General features: G+C 43.5%; 1 protein-coding gene across 2 annotated transcripts in view; it reads left to right on the top strand.

Annotated features, from left to right (window-relative positions):
• Nucleotides 1–21,662, top strand: part of apbb1ip (amyloid beta (A4) precursor protein-binding, family B, member 1 interacting protein) — a 144,838-nt gene that overhangs the window by 61,067 nt on the left and 62,109 nt on the right. Inside the window, exons 1-2 of one of the 2 annotated variants that reach the window (XM_078234093.1) lie at nt 17,134–17,277; nt 20,111–20,185. In XM_078234093.1, the coding sequence (XP_078090219.1) occupies nt 20,111–20,185 (75 nt within the window). In that variant the 5' untranslated portion in view covers nt 17,134–17,277. Of the gene's footprint in view, nt 1–17,133; nt 17,278–20,110; nt 20,186–21,662 lie in introns of those variants that run through there. The other variant, XM_078234083.1, reaches the window with a different exon arrangement.

Raw genomic sequence — 21,662 nt, 5'->3', positions numbered from 1 at the left:
TTACTCTCCTAAAAGGGAGGCACGGTGGCACAGTGGTTATCATTGCTGCCTCACAGCACCAGGGACCTGGGTTTAATTCCAGCCTCGAGTGACTGTCTGTGTGGAGTTTGCACATTCCCCCTGTGTCTACGTGGATATCATCTAGGTGCTCCGGTTTCCTCTCATACTCCAAAGATGTGTGGGTTACATGGATTGGCCATGCTAAATTGTCCCTTACTATCAGGGGGATTAGCAGGGTTGAGGTTACAGGCATAAAGTCTGGGTGGGATTGTTGTCGATGCAGACTCGATGAGTTGAATGATCTCCTTCTGCACTGTAAGGATTCTATGATTCTATGAAATACTCAATAGAGACTGAAAACAAAATAAACTCAAATGCAAACCATGATTGTTCCGGAAACTGATGTATAAAGAGATTAATCCCCTTGACACCAATGTTATGGAGCACATAAAAGTGCTGCAATGAAAACACGCCTTTGGAACAAAAAAAAATACAAACGTACCCTGAGCGTGTTCTGGAAAAATTAGTGTATGAAGTGCATTCACACCTATCATTCTTACACTGTGCAGCCTGGTCGTAAAAAGTCTTTTAAACTGTCACACCCTTATGTTTGGCAGGAATGAAATACTGTGTGTAACTTACACACTGAATTTTAGGAACTTGTAAAACGGCTCACAATGGTTCCTCATTTTTATCACAATTAATTAATGTTCTGTCTGCCTCACAAATAATAATCTCACATTCAACCTTCAGTTCTGATGCTAATGCTCTGCTTTCCAAGATTCCATTTCTGCAGCTTGCTTTGTCTGCCTTTGTATATTTCCAGTGAAAGCCAGGTCATAGATAAGTAAGGACATCTGATAGACATGACTAACAGCTACTCCTTATCTTTGGTAATGAGTTGCACTCATAACCCTGTCTCATGTTGTAATGTTTTATATTTTACAATTGTTGTCCAGAGGCAGTTTAACAGCAGATATTTCTCTCTTTGCTTTTCTAATTGTTTCTAAGAACAAGGGGGCAAAGGACAACATTCCTTGCTCAGGGTGTCAAAGGAGTCATTTTTGTCCACAAGTAGGATTTGACTTAAAATGTCCGCAACCAAGCAATGATCAGCTTCCCGATGAATCATACTGAGTCCCTCCAGTATAAGGGACACTCCTTTAGGATTTTCATTCAAACACAGAAAGGAGATTTTGCCCTACAAATTTTAAAGATGAGGAACAGGAACGTAACCATCAAATATGCCAGAAGTGCGCCACCTAGTGTTAAAGACATATCAAAGACAGGGCTGAAGACCTCTGAACATACAACCAGAGTTTCACCACTAATAAGAATTATAGAATCCCTACAGTGCTGGAGGAGGCCATTCGGCCCATCAGGACATTTTCTGTCCTGCCATTCAATCCATTCCAGTTCCTACTTTTGCATTTTAATGCAATCTATATCTATCAAAAGCTGTAAATATAAATCGTGAAACTCCTTAACCTCTTCGGTATAATTTCCTCCCACAAGTGACAAGCTTTACCAATCCAAACCTGGTGTCACCTAACCACCACTTCTCAACTATTATTCTTGTCAACCTGATTGGTATTCGACATTGTGGTCCTTCATTGCTCACCTAAATGTGTCAGTGAAAACGAAATCATAGAAATCCTACAGTGCAGAAGGAGGCCATTCGGCCCATCAAGTCTGCACCGACCACAATCCCACCCAGGCCCTACCCCCCACATATTTACCCGCTAATCTACACATCTCAGGGGCAATTTTAACCTGGCCAATCAACCTAACCCGCACATCTTTGGACTGTGGGAGGAAACCGGAGCACCCAGAGGAAACCCACGCAAACATGAGGAGAATGTGTAAACTCCACACAGACAGTGACCCGAGCCAGGAATCGAACCCAGGACCCTGGAGCTGTGAAGCAGCAGTGCTAACCACTGTGCTACCGTGCCGCCATGCAAGGAATGATCACAAACACACATAAACAAGGAGCATGGAATGAGTGGAACTGTGTTTATTTACTTTTTGAGGGTGGAAAACGAGTCTCGTTGCAATTGAGTGAGATTTGACAGCTCTGTTTACTTGTTACTCGAGTGAAAGGGTTCAAAATGGAGACCGATCGCTGCAGGTCGTGGGAAGCAGTCACCGACTGGGTGTAAAGTTGAAGTTGCCTAAACATGTACAACGTTCGATCAAAATCATTTCCTAACAGGTGGCCCTGACACCCATTAACTATCACCACCCCCACCAACAATAATCCCAGGCCTACCCCCACTACAGCATTCATTTTAAGTTGAAGCCCTGCATCTGGTCTGAAAGCTGTGTTTTTGGTGCAGTGGCTGTTTCTGAGCCAGCTGTTTCAGTCGGGGTGAGAAGTAAACACGCTCAGACTTTGCATAGTGACAGCCAATGGGCAGAGGAGGCCTGCCTTGTCTCTTATGCTGTTCCACTGGAGGAGGCAAATTAAAGAGTACTTTAGTTCAAAGTTACACAAAGGCCCCAGTTTTACATTGGAGTGGGGTGGTGGGATGATGAACATACAAACATACGAATTAGAAGCAGGAGTAGGCCATTCGACCCCCCACTCAATAAGACCACGGTTGATCTGGTTGAGGCCCCGACTCCACAATCTGCCTAGCCCCAATAGACTCCCTTGTTAGTCAAAAATCTATCGACCTCTGTCTTTAAAATATGCATTGACCCTGCCTCTGTCGTTCTCCGGGAAGAGAGTTCCACAGATTCACGACCTTCTGCGTGAAAACAATTCTTCTCACATCTGTCTTCTGTGGGCCACACGGTGGCACAGTGGTTAGCACTGCTGCCTCACGGTGCCAGGGACCCAGGTTTGATTCCCGGTTTGGGTTACTGTCTGTACGGAGTTTGCACATTCTCCCCATGTCTGTGTGGGTTTCCTCCGGGTGCTCCAGTTTTCTCCCACAGTCTGAAAGACGTGCTGGTTAGGTGCATTGGCCGTGCTAAATTCTGCCTCAGTGTACCTGAACAAGCGCCGGAGTGTGGCAACTAGGGGATTTTCACAGTAACTTCATTGCAGTGTTAATGTAAGCCTACTTGTGACACTAATAAATAAACTTTGAACATTAAAAACTTCATGAGACACCCCTTATTTTCAACTGGGTCCCCCTGTTTTAGTTTCTCCTGCAAGGGGAAACATCCTTTCAGCATCCACCCTGTCACCCAGGACCCTAAAGCTTCAATAACATCACTTCTCAATCCTCTTACCTCCCATGGATACAGGCCTACCCTGTTCAAACTTTCCTCATAAGATAACTCCACTTCCCCCAACCAGGGTATCAGTCGAGTGGACCTTTTCTGAACTCTTTCTATCGCACTTATATCCTTTCTTAATAAAATAGACACAATACTTCAGATCAAAACTAGGGTGGAATTTTCCAAAGATAGTTGCAAAGGCCAGAATTATCTAACCTTGCCTGTAGCTGGGATTCTCCAGTCCCGCTGCAGTAAATGGAGATTTGGCTGACCAATGGCAGTGGTTAGCGGGACGTGCAAGACTCGAGAATTCCTGCCGAAGTGTCGGGTTCTGACTGAAAACCGACATGTTTCTCCTCAGGGACAGACAGGTTTTCTCTCCAGATCTTCTGACACTTTGTCAACAAAAACAGGGGGTCGGGAGGGCCATGTTTTGCGCTATCATTCCAAAGGGGAAAAGCCTAAAGACGCTGGCAGGGCAGATTCCACAGAGATCAGGCTGTCATTTTTAAAGGATGCCCCAATCTCAAATTGAAGTTAAAGACCCCCCACTTTCATCATCGCTGACATTGGGGCATCAGAGCCCCAGCCCCTCCCACTTAGGCAGCATGGTGGCACAGTGGTTAGCACAGCCCCAGGGACCCGGGTTCAATTCCAACCTCGGGTGACGGTCTGTGTGGCGCTTGCACGTTCCCCCGTGTCTGCGTGGGTTTTCTCCAAGTGCTCCAGTTTCCTCCCAAGTGCAAAGATGTGCGAATTAGGTTGATTGGCCTTGCTAAATTGTCCCTTTGTGTCAGGGGGATTATCAGGGTAAATAGGTGGGGTTACGGGGATAGGGCCTGGGTGCAGACTCAATGGGCCTGATGGCCTCCTTCTGCACTGCAGGGATTCTATGATTCCCCCGGGCAATGCAAGCACCCTCCCCCTTTTCCCATGATGGAGGTATCCTCCTCCCCCCCCCCCACAATGCAGGTGCTCCCCCCTCACCCCTTCTCCACACCATCCCATCCCACCGCCCCCCCCCCCCCCCCCCCACATGGGATTCCCTAGAGGCCCCACCCCAGCTCCCTGGCACCCTAGCAGTGCCAATCTGGCAGTGCCACACTGCTGAGCTCTTTCCCTCACCAGCCAGGGATTTCCTTCTGCACTGTAGGGATTCTATGATTTTATAAATCCAACCTTGCCAATTATCTGGCTTGACAATCAGTCTACTCTCAGTCATCAACTAAATGATAGGAAGTATCATCAACAATGCTGTCACTTACACGGCAATTACATACTTACTGATGCTCAGTTTGGGTTCCACCAGGGCCATTCAGCTCCTGAACTCGTTACAGCTTTAGCCCAAACATGGACAAGAGAACTGAACTCAAGAGGTGAGGTGGGAATGATTGCCTTTGACGTCAAACCAGCATTTGGAAGGAGCATCTAAGGTGTTTACCAGGCCACAAGAAACCTTAAACAAATTTATGAAACTTGATAAGGATATTTAAAACAGGGAAGTGTAAAGTGAAACCTATTGGAAGAAAAATTAGGAGAAACAATATAAACTGGATTTTGCAATTTTAAAGAAGGTGGGACCTGTGGGTTAATAAGCCAAACTTTAAAGGTAACAAGTCAAGTTAATAAAGCTCTTAAGAAAATAGATGGGGTGCTTGGCTTTATCAAATAGAGAAATCAAATACTAAACCTTCAGAGATGTTGGTTAGGCCTCAGCTAGAGTACTGTGCTTAATCCCGGAAGATCGCCAAACTCTTCAAGAGGGTGCAGAGGAGATTTACAAGAATGGTACCAGGGATGAGGAACTTTTGTTATGTGGAGAGACTAGGGAAACTGGGATTATTCTCCTCAGAGTAGAGAATGTTAAGAAGAGACTCGTGTGATTAAAATGATGAGATTTTAAAAGTAAACAGGGAGAAACTCTTTCAATTGGCAGGAAGGTCAGTACCAGAGGAAATAGATTTACGCTATTTGGTTAAAATGTTTTGGGAGAATCCTAGAAGAAGCTTTTGTATGGCGAGTTGTTTTGATTGGGAATGCCTTGTCTGAGTGGGTGGTGAAAACAGAATCAACAGCAACACTTAAATCGGGAATTTGAGATATACTTGAAAATAAGACATGTTCAGGGCTATGGGAATAAAGCAGTGGAGTGGGACTAAGTAGAAAACTCTTTAAAGAGCCAGCACAAGCTTGATGGTTCGAATGGCCTCCTCCGTTTCTGTATAATTCTGATACTTTCTGGCTCTCTTCTGGACTTTAGGCAGAATTTTACAGGCACTTCCGCCAACGGGATTTTCCTGTCCTGCCGAAGTCAATGGACTATTGAATGGCTCGGCACATTTTCCGGGCCCGCCCCTACCAAGACAGGGCCATAAAATTCCGGCATCTGTCATTAGATTTCCCGGCATCAAGAGTTGACATTGATGCTGCAGGTTCAAGTGCTGTTGGGGTCTCAGTGTTGTTACCAGGCCTTTGCTTGCTTCAACAATCGGAAACAATGGGAAGATTCTCTGGCCTCCTCTCAGCGTTTTCCTCGATGGCGGGAGGCTGCGGCCATTCACTGGCGGCAGGTTTCTCCGGTCCCGCTGCTGTCAATGGGAATTCCCATTGAAGCCCCCCCCAGCCAACAGGAAACCCATGGCAGGCAGTGCACCGCCGGCAGGACCAGAGAATCCTGCCAGCGTGAACGGCCAGAGAATTCCAGCCACTGATTTTTAAAATTTTTAATTTCTTAAAGTCAATGTGCAGAGCGGACAGAACAAGGCCTTAATCCATCTCCTTGCTGGCACCAAAACCTAATTCAAATTCAAATTGAATCCAATTCATGGTTCCTACAAAAGGGACATAAACTCTGTTGTTCTATTCCAGTGTTAGGTTTGGCCTTGAATACGGATTACACTGTTAATCAAATTTAGCTTTAGTTCAAAGTGGAAATCATTTTTCAGTCATGCTATACATCGGGTCTTAAATAAATGCAGCCTAGCAGTTACATCATGCAATTGCTTGTGCATTGTTTGCTATTTTAATCGAACTCCTAACTCCATTAAAAGCAGATTAAAATAGCGGACCGTACCATTTGAGTATAAAACTCTTTCCTGTTTTTCTCATTTTCCGGTCTTTTCAAATTTTGTACACTCACAAACTTTCTTTAATCAGAGTTCGTTGCAATGCACGATATACATATGAAGGCAATACAGTTAATTATACAGAATGGAAAGATAGTTCATGACACCCAGAGCTCATGCAAATGTTCCATTCAGAAGCAGTGCAATGTAAATGCATAAACTCACAGCAGGCTATCATAGCACAGGCAAGCAGAGGGAACAATCTGACCTCAGAACAAGATTAGCAACTTCTAAATGTGACACAAAATACTTGAACGCACAGTCGCCTTTTTAACAATTGCGTTCCGGAGGGAAATCAGTCACAATAAGAAAGCCCCGCACTGCATGGTATAAAGGTATGTACTGATCTACCAAACAGTTCGACCGGTCATTTTTAAAACTTGCCTTATATGTTGCAAATTCTAACAGATGTTGGACGTTGACAGGCATTCTATTGACTTTGCTGCTTCATTCCCATTACTGACAGGGAAAAGCAGCTGAGCTGTATGTGACTCTGTCAGATTGTTTATAAAACGGGGCTTTGGCCTTAATATGAAATGTGTATAATCCAAGATTGCACAATAATATAACATCTACATTGTGCACCTTGAGTGATTTTTGAATGATTCTTTTCATGATATTGTCAATTATTCCAGAAACTCACTGGGAACAGTCACTCTAAGTTTTAATAAATCATTGAAGCATTTTTTCGTTAGAACATGGGCTGTGTGTATGGACATTACATGCCGAAACAAATGCTCCATGCAATGTGATGTAACACCCCATTTCGTTCACTCGCCTGCCCACCCTACTGCCTATTCACTCATTCATCCACTCACCCTGTTTATATCAAAGGTGATGAAGTGGAAATGGTCAAGCGCTTCAAGTTTCTAGGTGTCCAGATCACCAACAACCTGTCCTGGTCCCTCCACACCAAGGCTATAGTTAAGAAAGCCCATCAATGCCTCTACTTTCTCAGAAGTCTAAGGAAATTTGGCTTGTCTACTACGACTCTCCCCAATTTTTACAGATGCTCCATAGAAAGCATCCTTTCCAAATGTATCACAGCTTGGTATGGCTCCTGTTCTAACCAAGAACTCAAGAAACTATAAAAAGTTGTGAACGTAGCCCAATCCATCACGCAAAGCAGCCTCCCATCCATTGACTCTGCCTACACTTCTCGCTGCTTTGGGAAAGTAGCCAGCATAATCAAGGACCCCACGCACCCTGGACACACTCTTTTCCACCTTCTTCCATCAGAGAAAAACTACAAATGTCTGAGGTCACGTACCAACTGACTGAAGGCAGCTTCTTCCCTGCTGCCATCAGACTTTTGAATGGACCTACCAAATATTAAAGTGATCTTTCTCCTCACCCTATCTGTAACTGCAACACTATATTCTGCATCCTATCAACTGTCCTTGTTTACTTTGCACAAACCTTAGTTCATCCAGAATTCCTATGAGGTGACCCTGACAGAGAAAGCTGTTCCACCGTCCATTCCTTTACAACTTGTTCTCCCTAAACACCCTTGAATATCATTTTATGTTTTTCCAATTTCCATGTTTTGGAGTTAGTCGTGTTTCTGAGCTGCCAAAGTTAGGTTTTCGAGATAGGTAATAGGTTGGGACCACAGTTTAACTTCATTTTAATTTTTATTTGATTTGCTTTATTATTGTCACACGTATTGGGATACAGTGAAAAGTATTGTCTCTTGCAAGCTATACAGACAAAACATACTGTTCATAGAGTACATAGGGGAGAAGGAAAGGAGAGGATGCAGAATATAGTGTTGCAGTCACAGGTAGGGTGAAGGGAAAGATCAGCTTAATATATTTTGATTTGATTTGATTTGATTTATTATTGTCATATGTATTAACATACAGTGAAAAGTATTGTTTCTTGCGCGCTATACAGACAAAACATACCGTTCATAGAGAAGGAAACAAGAGAGTCCAGAATGTACTATTACAGTCATAGCTAGGGTGTAGAGAAAGATCAGCTTAATGCAGGGTAAGTCCTTATATATATATATATATATATATAATATGGTAGGTCCATTCAAAAGTCTGATGGCAGCAAATGTGTTATCAAACTTTTGTATCTTCTTTCCGACGGATGATACTCCACTGATGATGGAAAAATCATCAAAGTCTCAGAGAATCATAAAATGTGATCTTCTAGAGGACAAAATACAAAACAAAAGCTAGTTGATAAAATGTTCTTACATTATCAAAGCCAGATTTATGAAAATGTTGCTTTTCAGGTACAGGTGCGGACCTGGTAGGAAAGTGAGGAGAGGTGATAATGTTCCCACAACCTCAGTACCTCCTGCCAAGAACAAGCAATGTTCTGGTCAGAATATTAAATATTGCAATCAAATTTAGTTAAAATGAAACAAGACAGACATTCAAGAAGTATATACAATGCTGGATTATGCCCAGTATCAGGGGCCTGCAGTGCCGGATTTAGGCATAAGCTAAACAAGCTACAGCTTAGGGCCTCACAATCCGCAGGGGTCTCACAAAATTTCAGAAGGTTTACAATGAAGAGAACATTTAAGAGCGGATACCAGAAAAGAAAAAGAAAGCACCAGCTTGAAGAACAACTCAAAAAATTACTAAAATTACCAAAATCTATGAGAGATCAAGCCAGCCAAATGATAAATATGTAATCAGTAAATGCATTCATTTGAAAATAATTTGTATTTTTCACTTTAAATACCTTGCTATTAAATAATTAAAAGGCATAATTATGTTTTCAATTTTTTTGTGGTGACCCAAGGTCCTGTTTTGGTACGCACCTTTGTGAGACCTTTTGGTGTAACTTTTTAACAAGGGCCTCCAGGCTTTATATAGCTTAGGGCCTCACCAAGTCTAAATCCGGCACTGGGGGCCTGAGTTATGAAGAAAATCTGGTGAAACTTGAGCTTCTCAATCTGAAAAGAAGACATCCAAATGGTGAACTGTTAGCGATATATAATTGTTAAGAAAATAGGAAAAAAAGTAATCTGGAATATTATCTCAAAAGTAAGCTGCGGGAGTAGAACTAGAGGAACATGAGTGCAAGCTAAAAGATAATTTCAGTACAGATATCAGGAAATCTGCCAAAGTGTTCAGCATGTGAAATAAACTTCTAGATAGAATAATGGAAACCCTAAAAGCATGGTGGCTCAGTGGTTAGCACTGCTGCCTCACAGCTCCAGGGACCTGGGTTCGATTCTGACCTTGTGTCGCTGTCTGTGTGACGCTTGCACGTTCTCCCCATGTCTGCGTGGGTTTTCTTCGGGTGCTCTGGTTTCCTCCCACAGTCCAAAGATGAGCAGGTTAGGTGGATTGGCCATGTTAAATTTCCCCTTAGTGTCCAAAGATGTGCAGATTAGGTGAATTAGTCATGACAAATGCGTGGTGTTCGGGGGATTGGACGGAGAGGAGGGCCTGGCTGGGATGCTCTTTCAGAGAGTCGGTGCAGACTCGATGGGTTGGCTGGCCTCTTTCTGCACTGTAGGGTTTCTGTGGTTCTAACTGCATGCTGAAATAGAGGAGATAGGATCCCAGTGGTGGATGAATTAAAGTGGACAGAGGGGCCTTCCTTATGGGAATAGAGGGATACAAACGGATGGTCTAGTTAGGAATACATGATCGGTGCAGGCTTGGAGGGCCGAAGGGCCTGTTCCTGTGCTGTATTGTTCTTTGTTCTTTATCCATAATTAGGTTGTAAACCTAATTGTGTGATGCACAACTATTTATTGACACACAAGATGGGCTGCAGACTTGGTGTATTTCTGTCACTGAACATGTATTTCTTCAACCTGAATCACATCAGGACTAGTCTGCTTCCACTATTGAAAGAAAACTCTTGCAAACTATTCTTACATTAAATGGGTAGAGATGATTGCTAATGCTGTAATCAAACTTTACAGCATATTACCAAGAACGTCACCAGAGAGAGCAACTTTAAATTTAAAATATGATTCCACAGCCCCCACTCGTAGCAGGGAATTTCACTTGCAAGGAGCGCTGATCTGAGAATCAATGTTATAATTTTATAGCCCTATCTCCAGTTAGTGCTTCCTGAGAATATTGCTTCCCAGCTGGGAGTAGTGAATTAAAGAATTATCTATATGGCATTTCACAGTTGTGTATCCTAAAGAATAAAAGGAGAGCTCAAGGTAAAGGGACGTCTACATAGTTAAACAATGGCTGAGATTCGGCAATCTCTTACGTTCCCACCCTGCTGCCAGCGAGAATTCGGCACTCAGCCAAAACTCCATCACTGCAGCGGGACCAGAGAATCCCAGTTGTGGACGAGGTTTGAGGTTTCCGGAATATGTGTTGAAATGGAAGTTAGTTTACAAAGTTATTTCACAAACAATATTTTCAATATCTCACTGAGCTTATAAGAAAATTGCAGGTCTGCTGCTCACAACCTTATGCCTCTGAGATGTAAACCTGTGCATTGTCTCCATCATCAGAAAAAATACTAGAAATCTAAAAACAATCAAGGACCACATGGGTCCTTAAGGGTTTTGGCAGAGTAGGTTATACACAGGGGCAAAATGTTAGAAAGTATTTAAATCTTCAGTTGGTAATTGTCCTGTGGGACAAGTTTGAAGTTTAAAGTTTACTTATTAGTGTCACAAGTTGACTTACATAATAGTTTATTTATTAGTCACAAGTAGGCTTACATTAACACTACAATGAAGTTACTGTGAAAATGACCCACGTGATGAATAAGGAGTTATTACATAAATAAAAGCAAATTACTGCAGATGATGGAATCTGAAATCAAAAGAGAAAATGCTGGAAAATCTCAGCAGGTCTGGCAGCATCTGTAAGGAGAGAAAAGAGCTGACATTTCGAGTCCAGCTGGCCAGTCCAGGGTCATCTGGACTCGAAGGAATTATTACAATTCTATACAGAAAAATCTGCCAAGTTTCTGAAAGAAGGGGACATTTTCACTTATAAATTGTAAATAGCTAAGTAATATCGTAAAGTGTCAATTTCATAAAGCTTGCTTGATTGCCTTAAGCGACCAGAAAGGAATTTCCTAGGATCTTTTCTGAATTGGCCACTGCTTATCATCTCAAAGCAGAGACAGGTTTGGAGGCAGGCACAGCAGCAATCTCTTGCTACTGCCCACCACGCCAATTTGCCAGCGTGTTCATGTCTCCAACCTATTTTCAGGGATTGGCTTCTGAGGGTGGTGGTGCCTACCCGCCCATAAGTGGCAAGTAGCCAATTAAAGTGCCCTCGATTCACACACTGCCTCGATGTTCCAACTTCACTTTACCCCCAAAGAGTCTCCAGTAATAAGGACAGAAAATGATGTGACATAAAATAATCATACAATCTTTCCTTGAGTAGCAGGCCAGCAATGACATCAGAGAATGGTGTTCACCTTGTTGTCTCATTGAGGTCACCTCTGGGATGTCTCTGAGAGTAATAAATAGTGGTTTTCATTTAATTAAACTAATATGTATGCAAATGTTTGTTATCAGGGTGAGAAATGTCCAACCAAGCACACAAATAAGGTTCTCCACTTTCTAGTGAAGCAGCTAAAAAAACATGGTTTTGTTTGCATGACACCATGGTGTAGTACTTTAGTCACTGGTGATGACTATCTACTTTACACAGCCTTCAAACTATTTGAGGGCAGAATATGTCAAGAAAGGCACTAGGCTTGAACATATTCAAGCAACACAGTGGTTAGCACTACTGCCTCACAGTGCCAAGGACCCGGGTTCAATTCCAGCCTTGGGTTACTGTCTGTGTGAAGTTTAGCACGTTCTCCTCATGTCCGTGTGGGTTTCCTATGGGTGCTCCGGTTTTCTCCCAGAGTCCAAAGATGTGCAGGTTAGGTGGATTGGCCATGTTAAATTACCCCTTAGTGTCCAAAGGTGTATAGGTTAGGGCAGTGGTTCCCAAAGGGTGCGGCGCGCCACACTGGTGCGGCGAGAGAGGATGGCAAGTGTGGCAGGAAGATTCAAGGACAATCAAAGAAACATTTAAACATGGTTTAAACGAGAATTGTTTTATACTTTCTGGATGTCCCATGATCATATTATAAAGTAGTTTTTGTAGTAGTAGTAGTAGTTTTTGTTTTTGAATGTATTTCTTATCAATAAAAAATTCGGTGTGGCGCGAGCAAATTTTTATTCTGAAAGTGCGGCCCAGTGAAAAAAGTTTGGGAACCACTGGGTTAGGGGGATTAGCCATAGGAAATACACACAGGGTTATGGGGATAGGGCAGGAACAGGCCTGAGTAAGATGCTCTTTCAGAGAGTTGTTGGTGCAGACTTGATGGGCTGAATGGCCTCCTTCTGCACTGTGGGGGTTCTCTGGTTCTATATTCCTTTTACTTGCAGAGAACAGGTTCCTGGGTGTGAATGTTTGTCTCTTTCTGAATCACCCAAAAGCACGGCGAGCTTATAGTTCCTCATCGCTTTCTCCATGCCAATGCCTTGACCAATCAGAGTCAACATGCTAACCAATCAGCATCTCTTTCCTCCTGCAGTGTAAATTGCTGTGAATGTTTGAAATTTGCCATTCTTGTGTTTGTCCTGCTGTGTGCAAGACAAAAAGTTTCAGCAACATGTCTCTCTTTTCAGCAATAGTCAAACATTGTAACTGTCAACATGTACAAACTTTGTGAAGATAACATGCTGCACTGATAACAAAGTCTTGATGATTCATTATACAACATCTTCTATAAGATTGTCAGTACCCAGTTCTTATCAAAGGCTCAAGGGCATTTGAATACTTCTTTGTTTGATTGGGACAACCAACTTTAATATGTAGTGACTTGCCACCTCTATTGAATATTAGAATCACATAAGGAAATTAACTGCTTTCTTTGCACTGCTGGTGTGATGACCCTTTTTATTGTATTAATTGTACAGCAACTATGCAGTCAGAAATCTGCAGGCATTGAATCCAATGTGACTGGATTCCTGCTGGATCATCTCCTGCTGGTGATTTTCAGCCTAACCTTGCCAAAGTCAACACTGCAGTTTGCTACTTCTGTGAACCAGATCTTGACAAAGAGGCAGGAGTTAGATTCTTTTGAAACAAGACAGATATTGCTGGAAAAACTCAGTAGGTCCGATAACATCTCTTAACGTGCTATAATTAGCACCATTCTTAGCCATGATCACCACCATTTACATTTCCTTTGTCTTTTTGTCTACCACATCTTTGTCAAGTTCACCACCCCCCCCCCCCCCGCCCCCTCACCCACCTTGAGAGTATAAATCTCATCCTATTTTCTATTGTCTTCAGCTCTGACGAAGGGTCATCCAAACTCAAAAGTTGGCTCTATTCTCTCTCCACAGATGCTGTCAGATCTCCTGAGATTTTCCAGCATTTTCTGTTTTTGTTTCAGATTCCAGTTTTTTGCTTTTATCTTAGATTCTTTTGAAATGTGCTATGTAAGGAAAATGCGGGCTATCAGCTGGAAAGAGAGAGAGACCATTCTTGAAGTAATGAAGAGTCCCCTGCAAACAGTAACAGTGGAAAATTGCTTTGGGGAGAGCATGAGACTGCCATAACTGAAGATTACCCTTGGAATAGATGGTTGGTATGAAAAGACTATGCGGGTTGCCAAAGTTTGGCATAGGAGTTAAAGTATGGGCTGAGGAATTCAATAGTTTCAGAGGTGAAACAAAATTGCAGTAGTGATTGAGAGAATATGTGGTGTGAAGCTCAACTTAGGGTCCAACAGACACTAAAGTTACACACTGTCTTATTGATTCTGAATGAAAGATCTGAGGGGAAGAGAGAGTCAGTGTTAACGCAACTTTATCATAAGTACCATAAGCCATGAGTGGCTTGGTCTCCCTTGTTCTATTCCATAAAGCCAGCTGGTGAAGTATTGAACTGGAACCCAATCTTTCCACACTTATATAAACTTTTATTTACAGAGCTACACATTCCAAGCACACACATTCTAACCCAACCACCAAGCTTTCAGTCCACTTTATATAGGAGTACAAGTAATTCTCCATTTGATGCCCATCACCTGAATACAATTAAAAAGAAAATTACTGTCCAATTAACTTGTGTTCAGCTAAAGAAAGTTTTAAGTCATTCAAGATTCAATATCACACAACAGATTGTGGTCTTTGGGTCATCTGAAGTGACGGAGAGGTGGAGCTGGTATGGTCAGCGTACGTATGGAAGTTGATTCAGTTGCCTGAGAATGGAGTCACCCGGAGGGCAGCAGATAAGTGAGAAAAGTGATTGGAACAAGGCTAGAACATTGGCAGAATTCTGTGGTGGGCTTACAGGAGAGGGACGAGCCAAGATACCCAGGATATGTCCAGATAAATAGGATTAGAACCGCCATGGGAAAGTGAGGTTAGACATGGGGCAGTAGTTAAAGAGGATTGATGGGTTGAAGGTAGGTTTTGAGTAAGGATCACAAATGATAGTTGGAGTATGTGGAATCAATTTGTGACTGGAAAATATCCAGCAATAAGGAGGAAGAATTAATAGAAGCAGCTGCAGAGGTAGTCTTAATCTTCGAGACATAAAAAAAGAGTTCTTTCTTTTTAAACTGGAAGTGAATATGAAGACATGAAAAGGATAATTTTGCAATGGTAAGCAATTGACAGAAGAAAGTGAGGCACAGTAAAGGTTGATGTGGTCCAGTCAAATTTGATTAATGAACTGGATCAGTTGACAACCATTAGAATGTTTATTTCACACATTGCAGTTTTGACTTTAACACATTCCATGGGGCAGGGAAGAGGGCAAATGACAAGACCATAAGACCATAAAACCATAAGACATAGGAGCGGAAGTAAGGCCATTCGGCCCATCGAGTCCACTCCACCATTCAATCATGGTTGATTTCAACTCCATTTACCCGCTCTCTCCCCATAGCCCTTAATTCCTATAAGATTGCATATTGAAGCCTGGAAAGGTTTTAAATCTCAGGCCTCATTTACAGATGAATGGGGGCGATTCTCCCATCCCACAATGCTGTTCTTTTAGCACAGCGGGCCGGGAGACTCTAGCGGAGGCCAATTCCCAGCGCGGGAAATCGGCATGGAGCTGCCTAACGTATGCAGCAGGTAATTTTTAAATGATTTAAATCGAGGTCCCCCAGAGGGTCGGGCGCTGTGGGGGGATGCCCCATGGGCATTGCCACTCTGGCAGTGCCAATGTGGGCCCCCTGGCACTGCCGAAAGGGTGGAGCGGGCAGGGGGATTGGGGCTGGGCCTGGACATGTTCCGGGGGGCAGCGATTGGGCCATGGGGGGGGGTCGGTAGGGCAGCGATGTGGGATCATGGGACTGGCCAGCAATCGAGCTGGCCAGTAATTGGGAGGCCAGCAGACAGGGGCCACTGCATATGCACCGATCTCGGCACTGACAGATCGGCACATGTGCAGTGGCCCATTCAGTGCTGTGATGCCAGCCTCTCCAGCAGGAATAGGCCCTGCCCACTGGTTTCTGGCATGAATCCTGCCAGTGCACTCTGCAGTGCACAGAGTGTGGGAGATTCATTATGAAACTCCAGCTAAAAAAGCCAGCGTGATTTATTCCAGTTTTTCCGCAAATTCGACACTTAGAATTTTTTTGAGAGAATCCCACCTGTAAATTCTGGTCCCTGCCTGAAGCCATTGGGAATCACTGCTTAATCAATAAGCAGAAATAAGATCTCGAACGGTAGGAAGGCCGAACAGCCAGAAGCTTCCACCAGGGACCCATGGGAATGGGCTCCGTTACAAGGTACGTTTATTGGCACCCATGTTGTGAGCAGGGACGAGGAGATGGGGACCGCGGTGTTAAGTGGCAGGGAGGGCAGGGTAGAAAACATGCATCCACAGAGCCCACCTGCTCCTCTTCACCCACAAGGGACCATATCTAATTGTGGCAACTGTACCTGGCAGGTTTGGCTTGGTCGAGGAGTCACCATTGGTCTCCCACTCAAGCCTCGGGTTAGCATGGTAGATTGGCCCCTCATCATGTCTTCAGAGTGTGAACTGCATTTTGAAGAGCACCCTGTTGGCTTTGGGAATGGGGACTTGCGGTTGTTTACAGTCTAAAGTTAAAGTTTATTATTAGTGTCACAAGTAGGCTTACATTAACACTGCAATGAAGTTACTGTGAAAATCCCCTAGTTGCCACACTCCGGCGTCTGTTCAAGTACACTGAGGGAGAATTTAGCATGGCCAATGCACCTAACCAGCACGTCTTTCAAACTGTGGGAGGAAACCGGAGCACCCGGAGGAAACCCACACAGACACGGGGAGAACGTGCAAACTCCACACAGACCCAAGCTGGGAATCAAACCCGGGTCCCTGGCTCTGTGAGGCAGCAGTGCTAACCACTGTGCCACCGGGTCACCCCTAAAATTCAAGTGGTTAATTAAGATGGAAGCCTGTGATACATTCAAAGAGGATCTGAATAATTATTTCATAATATCCTTGTGGAACTTTTGATTGCTTAATCTGCATAAAGCAAATTCAAAATTTGCACCCCCGCTGTGCACGATGTTAGTGGTTTTGCTGTTTCCTATTTTATAACTGTATTTAAATGTCACAGTTAATACAACAGAGCTAGGGTGTTATGCAGAAACATGTAAAAATGAGGAATTAGACTGAACAGAAACCCCTATCAGTTGAATTAAATATCCTTTGCATTTGAGGTATGCGAGCTATTTGCCTACCGGCATACTACAGCATTCTAAGTAATGCTGCCTGGGTTTTGACAATGTTCTTTCTCCATGTCCTAGCTTGTTCACAATGTACTAGAATCAAAACAGTAACTTCAATTAAAAAAAGAGTAAGTTGCTCAACAAGGTTGCGCAGTGTGTCGAAGTCCACGTCTAGATGCGGCTATCTCATAACATCGTCGTGGCTTTATCAACTAGATCATTGTCTCACTATCAATTCTGTTGACTCAACTGCGTGTTGTTATTGATTTACATTTGAAGGTGAGGTTTCCTTTGCTTCTAACGTTGCGTTTCTGCTTTTATTTATTTAATGAAATATATAGACCCTTGGCTGTGGTCGGGCTTCATAGATAAGAGAGTTGAACTGCTTCCTTTTCCAACTTCCTCTTGATGCCAAAGGCCAAGAATATTCTTGTAAACGTATCCAAAAATTAGCAGAGTAAATTGAATTACACTTTTCTTTTGCTGACCTCTCCTGTACGACACCAATACCCGTCAGGACCATGTAAAGGTAACAACAGTAGAACAGGATGGTTGAAAGCTTCGTTGAAGCTACATGAATGAACATGTTTTGATGTTTTCAGCTTTTGCACAGATCAGTTGTCTATAGATTTCCTAAATAGTCTGAAATGCTACCTATTCAGCTTAGTGGCTGGATAGAATCACATTTTTCAACACAGTTCTCAAGGCCTTTCATAGTCAGATTAACAAATCGATCATTTTTCATAAAAGCAAAACACATCATGCTGGAAATCTGAAATAAAAACGGAAAATGCTGGAAAGAGTCAGCAGGTCTGGCAGCATCTATGGAGAGAGAAAGAATTTAACAGGCGGAATTCTCCGGCCACGCTGGTCTAAAAACCGGAAATTCCCGCCCGACTGTCAATGGGGTTTCACATTGTCCGCAACTCGCCCACTAAAATTCCAGTGGCCAATTCCACAACAGGCAGGAGCGTTTAAAAAGGGTCTGCTGTATGAAATGTGTCCTAACCTGCCACACGCAAAGGACACCTGAAAGCTACATTGCAGACAGGCGGGGCGCTTATTAATATATTTAAATAGGACTCCCACAGCACAACTGCAGCTGGGTTGGAACTTTACTGCTGTTTACAGGTGCCCAAAAGTTGGGAAACTTAGCAATGAAACTGAAGAGGGAGCTTCTGGCTCTCAAAAGGTTTTTGCCAGAATCCTGAAGGAATTGTGCTAGCTCTGCCAACCCTAATTGCTGCCGTCCCCCTGGTCCCAATTTCCAACCCACCCTAACTCCAATTGAGGGCCTTCCGCCCCTGCCACCCAGTAGCTCCTCACCTTCCCCTCTCCTCCCAGGCCCAAAACACCAATTGCTGGGTACCATCCTCCTCAGCTACAGCCTCCTGCTCAGTGGTGCCCACCTCTCTCAGTGGGGTTGCTGAAACTCTGGAGCTGCCGACCCTCCGATTGGACCGGCAGCATCTAGAGCCCACCCACTGCCCTTAATTGGATGGTGAGCCTGGAGGCAACCGAGGCAGTCTCTTACAAGAGAGCACACATAGCTGGTTAGTGCAGGCTGGAATCCCACTTGATCTGGACTTCAAGGTCCTGAAACCCCCAGTAAAAATCCAGCCCTTTTACAAACCAGAGGTCATGAGAATCACCTCAGTGATTGTATTAAATCTAAATGTCTCTGTGTTTAAATGCAGAAGTGGCCTTGGAGTGAATTATAATCCAATTATGAGCTTGAGGTGAAATCATGTCATGGAAATAAAACTGAGTGTCTGATAAACCTAATTTGAACTCTTGACATTAGATTGCAGCCTTAGCCTGAATCACGCCTATCTGTATGAGTTTAAATGCCTGCATGTCATCAAGTGATTTAGCAGCCTGTTTAATTTGAGACATTTTGATCCAACCTATTACTGATAAAACTGGGAAAGTTCTAGGCTAGTGAGCCTATGAATAAATCAACAGTCACAGAGTCAGGAGGAACTTTAGAGCAAAAGAGACAGCTCAATGTAAACTGAAAACCCCTCTCATTATTTTTGGTCACATAAATCTGCATGTGTATATAATCTAATATATTTGTGAGAGAGGAGAGATTTGTATTTATTGCCTTTGCTACAGGGAGCTGTCAGTGCTGCATCAGTTTTAAGCACTATGTCTATGGTGTATAATTACACTCAAAATAGTATTAATAGCTCAAAACATGTTGGCTAAATAATTATTAAAATGTTGCTGCAGCATACCAGGATCTCATTTCATCAAGTTTGCTTGCCTTCATCAGCCAGGGCATTGAGTACAAGAGTTGGGAAATCATGTTGCAGCTATATAAAACCTTTGTTAGGCCGCATTTGGAATATTGCGTGCAGTTCTGGTCGCCACATTACAGAAAGGACGTGGAAGCTTTGGAGCGAGTGCAAAGAATGTTCACCAGAATGTTGCCTGGTCTCGAGGGTGTTGGCTATGAGGAGAGGTTGAATAAACTAGGATTGTTTTCACTGGAAAGATGGAGGCTGAGGGGAGACCTGATAGAGGTCTATAAAATTATGAGAGGCACAGACAGGGTGGATAGTCAGAGGCTTTTTCCCAGGGTGGAAGTATCAATTACAAGGGGGCACAGGTTCAAGGTGAAAGGGGAAAGTTTAAGGGAAATGTGCAGGGAAGCTATTCACGCAAAGAGTGGTGGGTGCCTTCGTCAACGTGTGGCGAAGGAGCAGCGCTCCAAAAGCTTATGGTATTTGCTACCAAATAAACCTGTTGGACTTTAACCTGGTGTTGTGAGACTTCTTACTCTATTCTTTGCTGTCAGACCTGCTGACTTTTTCCAGCATTTTTTGCTTTTGTTTGCAGCACTACCATCTCACTATCTGCTTTCACATGGAAAGTGGCTGCTTTGGCATGGTAACTGAGAGGCGGGTGTATCCTGGCAACTGCTCCCCAGAAAAAGTCAATGCCTTTGAAAGAAAAGATCAAAAATTAGAATTGAAGAGAAGTATAGTTTACACAAATTGGTGGTTATTCTTGATATACAGAGACAAAAACCAGGTAACTTCCTAGCAGGGCTTTGAACGTCATGTTATCAGTCCCTGTAATGATTGCCTGTCCTGTGCCTTTACAGATGGAGTCCGGAGGAGACGATGACATCGATGCCATGTTCAGTAATCTCCTGGGAGAGATGGACCTGCTGACACAGGTTAGTTGTGTTTTCAAATGAGCAACTCATGAGGGATGGGGGAGTGAACTTTACATCTGGAAACCAGGTGTTCTGCCTCCCTGTACTGAGGTCAAATCCAGTGTGATGACTCTGGGTCACCAACCCAACAATGTCCACAAGTCAAGTGGGCCTTGAAATCAGGATCCGCCCACCATTTTCAAATAACCCAATCATCCACAATTTTACGTTGCCCACTGGATGTTTCAGGCATCAGATCTAAAGATGCTGGGAGTCTTATCTGCCAGCTCATACAAAATGGTACAAGGATGGCAGACAAGACCTGCCACTGGGATTGTGGTGGTTTGTACCAGCAGATTGTGATCTTTGATGACTTTTTGTCACACCTTCAAAATGATTAATAAAGACTGATTCTGAGGGCAGGGGCTTTACAATTGTAGCCATGACCCCTGCATTAACCTTCGGCCACATGACGTACTGACCTGATTCCCAGCACCCTCACACCAAGGTGTTATTCAGATTACAATGTGAATGTAGCTGCAACAAACATTCAACACTAGATTATTTGTTATATTAACTCAAGTGACAAGTAGTTAACCATGGTGCGGCATTCAAAAACAGGCATGAGAACCTGACCCTGACACTAACTGCAAGCTTGGAACGGAGCGAGGGGAAGAGTTTGTGGTCAAGAAGCACTCTTTCTACACAGTTATAAGATGGCTGGCTCTACGCTGGGTGGCCACTACTTGGCCACAGCATCCTTTATTTGGCCTGTATAAAGGGTGGGGTTGGGAGTTGACCAAGTGCGTTGGCATCCCGTACTCCACTGAAATTCACCCCATGGTAACCAAAAAGCCAAACTCAGTTTAACAACAAAGCAGATTAGTTGGGCAGAAAGATTCCACCAAAGAGGAGAGAAAATGTTTCATCAGAGTGTTTTCATTCCGGTTTGAAAGCGAAAGTATTATATGCCAAACGCTCTGGCTGGCATTCTCTGGCCATTCACGCAGCGGGACCGGAGAATCACAGCCCAGGGGCGAGTTCAGAGAATTCCGGCCCCTGACTACTAGTCAGCCTCAGGACTGACTGAATTTAGTAAAGGGATGTCCTTTACATCAGAGAATGATTACATTTTGCATTTGCTGGGGAAAAGAGATGGAAGATTTGCACCTCACCTTTGTCACTGTGACATATTTTATTTATTAGTCACAAGTAGGCTTACATTCACATTGCAATGAAATTACTGTGAAAATCCCCTAGTCGCCACACTCCGGCGATAGTTCAGGTACACTGAGGGAGAATTTAGCATGACCAATTCATCTAACCAGCACGTCTTTTGGACTGTGGGAGGAAACCAGAGCATTTAATATAATGTTCAATTCTGGTCGCCACACTACCAGAAGGATGTGGAGGCTTTGGAGAGGGTACAGAAAAGATTTACCAGGATGTTGCCTGGTATGGAGGGCATTAGCTATGAGGAGAGGTTGGAGAAATTTGG

Source organism: Mustelus asterias, chromosome 2 (assembly GCF_964213995.1).
Source record: "Mustelus asterias chromosome 2, sMusAst1.hap1.1, whole genome shotgun sequence".
Classification (NCBI taxonomy): Eukaryota; Metazoa; Chordata; class Chondrichthyes; order Carcharhiniformes; family Triakidae; genus Mustelus; species Mustelus asterias.
The sequence above is the reverse complement of the archived record's forward strand: the minus strand, read 5'-3'. Positions and strand labels throughout refer to the sequence as shown.